At 37.8% G+C, this 9,223-nt stretch overlaps 1 protein-coding gene across 1 annotated transcript in view; it reads right to left on the minus strand.

Moving 5' to 3' along the window:
• The window catches only part of LOC105516511 (cancer/testis antigen 55-like), a 19,209-nt gene that overhangs the window by 735 nt on the left and 9,251 nt on the right, over positions 1–9,223 (minus strand). Inside the window, exons 3-4 of the mRNA XM_011948751.1 lie at positions 3,551–3,695; positions 1,361–1,473 (exon numbers count right to left, since the gene is read on the minus strand). Coding sequence (XP_011804141.1) covers positions 1,361–1,473; positions 3,551–3,695 — 258 coding nt within the window. The remainder of the gene's footprint in view (positions 1–1,360; positions 1,474–3,550; positions 3,696–9,223) is intronic.

The following is a 9,223-nucleotide window of genomic DNA, read 5'->3' on the forward strand; positions in this document are numbered from 1 at the left end:
TGACAGAAGATGAAAGAGGCTATGGAACAATACAGATTGTACAGACAGCATAAGGGGGACTCAAAACTGAAGTTAAATTGTAACTTTAAATCATGTCTTTAACATGCTGTCCCTGCTGCCTTTTCAGTTAAATGCTTTGGTTCTGAGGTTCCCTTTAGGGCCGCCCCAGGCCTCCGTCATCCTGGAATCTGCTGCTGCTAATGGGAAACATGGAATTCAAATTTAATGGCAGTGTTCATTTTAATTGAGAACTCCTTTCCTCCAGTGCCTAGCAAGCTAATTTAGCATGCTTTTTAATTGATGTTATTTCCTTAAGCTGGGTTCATGGTCCAATTGAACTAGCCAGTATCTCAATTAGATTTGCCGGAAAAGCCATATGTAAAATACTATTTAAGCTTACTAAGCTAACCTTTTCAGTTAAACCAGCCCCTTTACTGCTCATAGAAGGAAAGATAAACAGAATAAAAAAAGCTTTGTCATTACGATTTTTGTGCTGGGATGATAGAAACCGCTCTCCACTTAAAGCAGAACTGAGTGCTCTCCACCATAACCACATTGACGGTATCATCTACTTTAGGTACATATCCATCAGGAAGTTTCACAGAATCCAAGGTGAAAAAGATATTACTTATCACCCCATTTCTTCCACGTATGTGAGTAATGCGGACCTGTGAGTATAAATAATGGAAATGATTATGAGAAAGCCCAATAATCACTGTAACCAGCTGTTCACTTCCTCACTCTGGGTCCTGCAGGTAACTTCGATGCAAATCAATAATTCCCAACCTGGTTGACCCGTTGCTAACACCAGGGGTGCTTTGTAAGGATCCCCATGTCCACGCTCCACCACAGACCAATTAAATCAGGCTCTCCAGGGATGAGGCCTGGGTCTCTGATGAGAAATCCTGCTCTAAATATTACCAAAATATGTCCATTACCCTCTATTGCCCTGAATTTCCTGGTCATATTCAGACTCCAATACCCAAATCATTCTCAGCATTTACTGTTAAGCTCAAGTCCCACAACACACTTCGTTCATTCTTTGCCTACAATTTTCTGGCACAAAGATTGTTTTTCTTCCTCCTGTTATTGGAAGATTCTAATAACATTTGGGTATCGACTAAAATGCACAATTTAGAACTCAATCGATTAATGTGCTTGTTCTACATAATTTTCAAATTATTTCCTTTGGGAAGTCCTGCCTTTTCAATAAGGAAAGTGGCTCCTTTGTTGGCAAAGAATATATTTCTTCATGTTTTCTGGAATTCCCATTACACCAAACAGAATCTTGGGCACGAAAATTATCATGAAAGGAAGGGTTGGCAGAAACCGATGATGGGAGCAACAGGAAAGAAATTACCTCTTCCACATGAATACAACGGGTGGGCTTCACAGAGCTTGCCTTGAAGTTTGAGAAGCCTGGTTCAGTGGAATATTCAACTTTTAACCAGTCACCCTTATAAGGCACAAAATCTAAAACAGCCATGGAGAAATGTGAGTGTCATGATCTCTTAACTAGGTCATTTGGATTTCACACGTTATTTGATAGTGTACTACTTTAAAGTCAGTTCTGCAACATCTAAAGTCATTTTTGCACACATTTAAACAGACACACTGTAAATCTCTAAGTCCAAAAAGAAGTTTATAATCCTTAGGCACTGATTCTCCTCTGCTGATTTAACAAAGTCAAATGGAGGAAAGTGTGAACTGTGCATCACAGCCAATCTAAGGGAGCAGCACAGGATTGACTAAACAACTCTTCGTGTTCACGATTGCTTAGTGAGAGGCAGTCAAACATGTAGGTACGAGCACAAGTTTAAACCTGCTTACGTGGCTTCGAATCTTGACACTGCCACTCACTCAGTTTGCAACCTTAGCCAAGATGTTTAATCTCTCTGTGCCTCATTTTCTTCATCTATAAAATGAGAAGCACGATAAGTAGCCTTCAAGATACTGAGCTGCTGTGACACTTAATAGATATTGTTGATACACACAGAATCATCACTGGTGCATAGTAACCACCAAATAACTGTTGATTGGTAGTAGTGGTAGCGGTACCACTAGGAAATGTTGTTACTTTCAGAATGAATCCATTTCCCCTAGTGTTGTGTTCTGCTGATGAACTCTTAAGTCTGTGCCTTAAGGGTTACCGTTAAGACCATCGAGGTTGAAACACAAGTTTACAGTAAGTTAAAACTGACTCACAGGATAACAAAGGTCCATGAAAGAATCTGGAGCAAATGGAAATCCCAACTGCAACTGAGACAGTAAATTGCCACAATGACTCCAGAAAACTAGCAATATCAACAAAGTGAAACATTTCTTCACCTTAGGATCCAGCATTGTAGTATGACACAAGACACCATGTTAGACCTCTTCTATCTCTCTCTGTATCTGTTAATTTACATATGTTTCTTTTGTGTGGGTGTACCATATATCTATGGGCCAATAACTCCAAAATGTATATGCCTCCAGCTCTAACCAACCTCAGGATCAATTATCCTTATGCTTACGCCAATCTAACATGTGTAAAGCTGAGTTGTTGGTATTCTCCGTATTCACCAACTTTTGTCTGCCTCAGTCGTCTACATCGCAAACTGGCAACTCTACCCTCACCACTGCTCAAACAAGAAACTTTGGAGGTACCTTGGACTCATCTTTCCTCCACATCAAAGATCTAATCCATTACCTCCTGGGTTCTTCTCTAACTTCAAAATATATCCAGAGTCAACTCAATCCTCAGGTCCTCCACTTCTCCACTTTCATTCACATCTCCATCATTTCTCACCAGGAATATAACAATGGTTTCCTGACTGATTTCCTGACTCCACCCTCTCCTTCATAGTCTCTTCTCGACAAAGCAGACAGTGTCAACATCTTAAAACAAAATTCAGGTCAGAGTCCTGCTTTTGCCCCCGAGAAAACAAACGAGCCAGCTGCCTGTGGAAACGGAGCTAATCTCCCCTTTTATACCCAAGCTATACAACTGTTGCAATGGACAAAAAAAGAAAAAAAAAAAGTGTATCTTTGGTTATAAGCAAAATATTAGAACGTATCTGCTGATTACAAAGAGAATTCAACACACACACACACACACACAGCCACAAAGCACTATCTCCAATCCTAACTTTGAAGCATTTGAAGTGTATTCTTTTAAAATTTGGTACTCCACCCTGTCACAGAAACTTCTCAAGTAACCAACTATAGAAATGATCCGTGCAAGTATAGTCTCTGAAGGGTATTAAAAATAGCGTCTCTGGGTACTTGTAGGATTGTTTCCATGATTAGAAATTAAATTCTTATTCAAATGAAAAATATATCCAGGCATTACTGAGGGCATTGAACAAATGAACACACAATAGATGACAGCAGACATTTTAAAATACTGCCTATTTGCCCCTATATTGTACATAATTTTAATTGGAAAGGTCTACCTCGAATATTGAAGAGCCATTGACTGAAGCCAAGTACACTGTTAAATTTGTTCTAGGACTAAAATCCTCTCAAAAAATTAAGAATTACATCATATATCACAAAACGCAAATCATACCTCCAGAAACAGTGTCCTTAGGGAAATAAATGATGTTACTAATATAAATAGTATCTTCACTTATAGAAGTAACACATCCATTTAAAACTCTGATTTTTGAGTCTGAGGGTTCATCACTGTCAAGAGGGTGAGGCACAACATCCACCTGTAAGATTTAGGAAAGAGTTACTTCGCAAATAAAACAAATTTAAACACAGGAACTTATGGTTAAAACACTGGTATTCCAAAATGTTTTCAAAAACCATCCTAAACATTGGTGAATATAGTTCATGTGCTAAATGGCCATAGACTGCAGATGATGGTAAAAATCATGTGTGTGCCTTATGAATTGTGAAATGTATCCCAAAACATTAAATGCATACCCAAGTTTAACACCCTTGTACCATTAGATTCCCAGATTTAAAAACTACTGTCGTTCACCTACAGAAATTCACAGTGAAATGACGGTAAAGTGGAAAGATACGTAGTCATAAGCAGGTTGCGATGAAGGATGTAAAACTTGTTCAAAGATAGTTTCTGTGACTTATCTAAAGGGAGAACATTTCAGACAGGAAGAAAATAGCAGCATTGCTTGGGGGAAGTCAGATTTGTATTGGGTTGTGAAAGAAGACAGAGGTGTAACCTTGTAAACAGGGGTAGAGGAGCAGGGAGGCAGAGAGGAGATACAACACAATTAAGGAGCCTAGGGAGCAAAACCCTAACATTCGAGATCCAAGTCTAGGAGACAGAAGCACAAGATAAAGTTGGAACAATAACCTCAACTGGGGGAGGTTGAATAAACCAAGCCAAATTAGGGCTTTACTTTATCTACAATAGAGAGGCATACAAACCTTTTTCCTTATTGGAAGTGTAATAGTCCTTATTTTATAGTTTTTAAAACTTAAAATAATGCAAATTCATTGTACTAAAAATAGGAAAAAACAAACCAGATATGCAGACAGCAAAATGCGGTTACCCCATAATCCATATTCCATTACCAAGAGACCACCAGGGACTATATTTTGGCAGTAACACTCATCCTGATGTTTTTGTCTATACACAAATATATATACATATGTAAATGCCTGTTTTAAAAGCAAATTAGCATGGCATTCAGTATGAAAGTATCACATTAAATTAACACAAAGGTTTTTAAATAACAAGAAAGGACAGAAAGAGTCATAGGGAATCCCAATTAATGGATGTGCCGTAATTTACTAACCCAATTCCACATAATTAGACATTTCACTTATGTCCTAGCATTTGGACTACTTGCCTGACTGAACTATAGGATAAACTCCTAGGGTTGGAATTTGCTGATCAAAGACTTCTGATGGAAACTTGAGCCACTGAGTTGTAAATAATTTTCCATGGTTTTAAAGATAGCTTAGTTTGCTGCTATTCCCATTTCTTAACTGGTGTCCTTCCAGCTGTCAGTACCAATCTGATGTTTATTTTCCCCTCACTTCCTGTCATGAGGGAATGAGGCATTAGCCTCCCGTCCACGTATCTATCCCCACTTCCGTCAGTATCCAGTTGATGATCCACGCACCCTCGGACCTCTTTGTTCCTTGACTCCACACCAACTCACAGACATACTGCAGACTAAAGCTTTGCCCATGTTTCATGGCTCCCAACTCTGTTTCTCATGCCTTGGAAACACCACCAACACAACAGCAGGTACAAACAGATGGAAATGTTTGCAATAATGCATTGTATGTCATATCATAAGTGGCATTTCAATAAAATAGGGTCAAAGTGGATTATCCTATTAATGTTGAGGGACAATTGAGTAGCCAGTAGGGAAACAAGACACGGATCCTTCTCTCAGTCCTGAACACGGAAAGCAAACCCAGGCTGACTGTATGTTTAGATATCAATAAAATAATGACTTTCAGAAGAAAAGCTAAGTGAATACTCGTGTAAATTATGTGTTAGAATTAGCCTAAGGAAACTTCCTGAACACAGAAGCCACATGGACAAGATGGACATATTTATAGTATGTAAAAATTAAACAGATGGAGGAGGAGGGGAGCAAGATGGAGAAAAGGGACTGTCCAGTGATTGTCCTCCTGCAGAAACATCAATGTGAAAAACTATCCTTGTATGAAAATGCCATCACTTGAGAGAAGGAAACCAGGTGAGAGGCCATGGTACCCACTCATAGCATGAAAGTAAGAAAAGATGCATTGAAGACGGTAGTAAAGACAGTTTTACATTACCCACATCACCCCTTCCCCAACCTTCAACAGCACAGCATGGAGACAGATACCATCCACCTGGAGAACAGAGAGAGTGGCAAGCATAGGACATGGCCTGAGAACCCAGTATCAGGCCTTCCACACTATATGCCACCACTTGACAAATGCCCATGGCACGTGGCCCCAGATTCTGAGATGGTACTTGTGGACCAAGTCTCTAGACTCACCCTGACACCAGACAGGAAGCCACAGCCACAGCAAAACAAACTCAATACCTGGCCCACATCTCTGCCAGTGATTCTACTGCCCTTATGCTCAGAATATTCTACCACAACAGGGAGTCCTCTGAATGGAGCCTTGGATTCCAGACTCTCAAGGCACTAGTCTCAATAGCTAACGGAATGCATGCCATTGCAGCATCTGTCGCTGTGTCCCTGGGATTAGGAAGCCCCCAAGTGCTTCAATAGCCGCAGTGTTCACAAGCATAAGGACCAAAAGAGACCTATATAGAGTTTCCGGACAGGCTTACTGCTAAAGGATGTCCCCTAAAAGCTAGACTGCAAAGACTGAAATGAATACCTACTTCTTCAATACACAGATACAAACACATGACCACAAAGATCAAGAACAATAAGGAAAACATGACATCACCAAACTGACAAAACAAGGTGCCAGTGATTGACCTCAGAGATAGGAATGTATGAGTTGTTTAACAAATAATTCAAAATATCTATTTTCCACATGCTATGTGAACCTTGAAAATAATTACAGAGAAATGATTCAGAATTTATCAGAGTAATTTGAAAGAAAGATTGAAAGAATTTTAAAGAAACAAACAAATCCAAAAGTCGAAAAATACAATGAAAGAAGTACGCAATAGAGAACATCCACAGGAAAATTGATCGAGCAGAATAAAGAATCTGTAAACTTGGAGACAGCTTCATTAAAAATATACAGTCACAGGGGACAAAATTAAAAGGAAGGACACGGAATAAAAAAAAACTTACTGCATTTCTGGGACAATTATCAGCAGAGCAATAGTATGAGTCATTCATATTCTAGAGGGAGGAATGAAAAAGAGGTAGAAAGGTTATTTAAAAAATAATAATGGGGAGCCATCCAAACCCAGAGAAAGTTACAAACATCTAGGTACTGGACCATCAAAGTTCTGCATTCAGATACAATCCAAGTAAGATTACCCCATGACATATTAAAGTCAAACTCTCAAAGATGAAAAATAAAGAAAAAACCCTGAGAGCAGCAAGAGGAAAGAAGCAAATCACATATAAGGCAGTTCCAATATGCCTACCAGAAGACTTCTCAGCAGAAGCATAACAGCCTGGGAGAGAGTGTGATGATATATTCAAGGAGATCAAGGAAAAAATGTCTAACCAAGAATAATGTACCAAGGAGTAAAGGGGAGATAAGGACTTTTACAGAGAAATCACAGCTGAGAAACTTCCTCACCACCACAACTGTCTTACAAGAAATCCTATGGAGAGTTCTTCCAACTGACTAAGGGATGCTAATGAGTAATGCAAAAGTATCTGAAGGTATAAAACTCACTATTAAAAGTAACCACACACATTCACAATATTCTATTAAGGTAACGGTGGTGTCCAGATCACATATATCTTCCATGTAACAGTTAAAAATGGAACTAGTAAAAATAAAATACGTACAATAATCCGTTAAGGGATATAAAATATAAAAAGTTGTAAAGTGTAAAATAGAGAACTCAAAATCTGGGCATGGAGTTAAATGGTAGAGTGTTTTTATTTTGTGATCAAAGTTATATTATCAATAAATAAACTGTTGTGATCATGTTTTTGTATGCCTCATGCTAACCACAAAGAAAAAATCATGTAATAGACACATTTTAAAATATCAAGGAAACAAAACCTACTAATAGAGAAAAATCTCTTATCCATCAAGACAGACAGTAAAAGAGAAAGAAAGGAAGAAATTACCTACAAAATAAGAAGAAAAAAATTATCTAAATGACAAGAGTAAATCTTTACCTATCAATAATTAACTTGATAGAAATGGATGACATTCTTCAACTAAAATACACAGAGTAGCTGAATGGATTTAAACAACAACAACAACAACCAAACCTAGGAGAGACCCACTTCTCCTTAAAGGACGTTCGTAAACTGAAAGTGAAGACATGAAAAAAGACATTCTTCCATGTAAAGGGAAACCAAAATAGAGCAGGAGAGCAGGAGCAACTAACCTAATTTCAAATAAAATAGGCTTTAAATCACAAACTGTAAAAAGAGACCAAGAAGATCATTATATAATGGTGAAGGGGTCAATTCATCAAGAGGATATAATGATTTCCAAAAATATGCACCCAACATAGCAGCACCTAAATATATGAAGCAAATATTAAGGTCCAAATGCTGAGATAGAGTGCAATGCAATAACAGTAGGGGACTTCAACACCCAGCTTGCAGCAATGAACAGATTGTCCCAACAGAACGTTGACCCCCAAAAAGTTGGATTTATCTGAACTCCAGACCAAATGGACCTAACAGTCATTTACAGAACATTCCATCCAAATACTCCAAAACACATATTCTTCCAACTGCATGTGGAACATTCTGGAGGATAGATTATGAGTCAGGCCATAAAAGGTCTTAGCAAATTAAAGGAGTTTGAAACAATATCAAATCACTTCTCTAACCGCAATGGTAAAATACTAGAAATGAATAAAAGTAGGAACTTTGGAAACTTTAGAAGTGGACGGAAATTAAACAACATGTCCTAAATAATGAATAGGTCAATGAAAAAACTAAAAGCAAAGTGTAAACGTTTCTTGGGATAAAGCAAAATGAAGGCACAACATATGAAAACCCATGAAATATAGCAAAAGCAATTCTAAAAGTGAAGTTTACATCAATAAAGCCTACCTCAAAAGAAAAGATATATCTTCAATAAACAACCTCACACTGCACCTTGAGGAACTAGAAAAAAAATGCAATCCGAAAGTAGGAGGACAGAAATCATAAAGGACAGAACAGAAAAAAATCAAATAGATATGAGAAGAACAATAAAAATATCAATGAAACAATCAGTTGATTTCTTGAAGAGGTAAACCAAATCAACATAACTTTAGACAGACTAAGGAAAAAAGTAAGAAGACTCAAATAAATAAAAGCAAAGATGAAAAAGGAGACAGCAAAACTGACATCACCAAAATAAAATGCATCATAAGGACTATTATGAACAATCATCAGTCTACAGTAGGACAAGCCAGAAGAAATGGATATATTCCTGGACACATGCAACCTACCGAGAAGTAATGGTGAAGAAATGGAAATTCTGAACAGACCATTAACAAGTAAGGAAAGTGATTCCGTAATAAAAAATCCCCCATCAATGAAGAGTCTAACACAGAATGGTTTCCCTTCCTAATACTACCAAAATTTATATATAAAGAAGAAGAAGTAATAGCTATACTTTTAATACTATTCCAAAAAAAAAAAAA

The sequence above is a fragment of the Colobus angolensis genome, unplaced genomic scaffold, assembly GCF_000951035.1.
Source record: "Colobus angolensis palliatus isolate OR3802 unplaced genomic scaffold, Cang.pa_1.0 Scaffold283, whole genome shotgun sequence".
NCBI classification, from domain to species: domain Eukaryota; kingdom Metazoa; phylum Chordata; class Mammalia; order Primates; family Cercopithecidae; genus Colobus; species Colobus angolensis.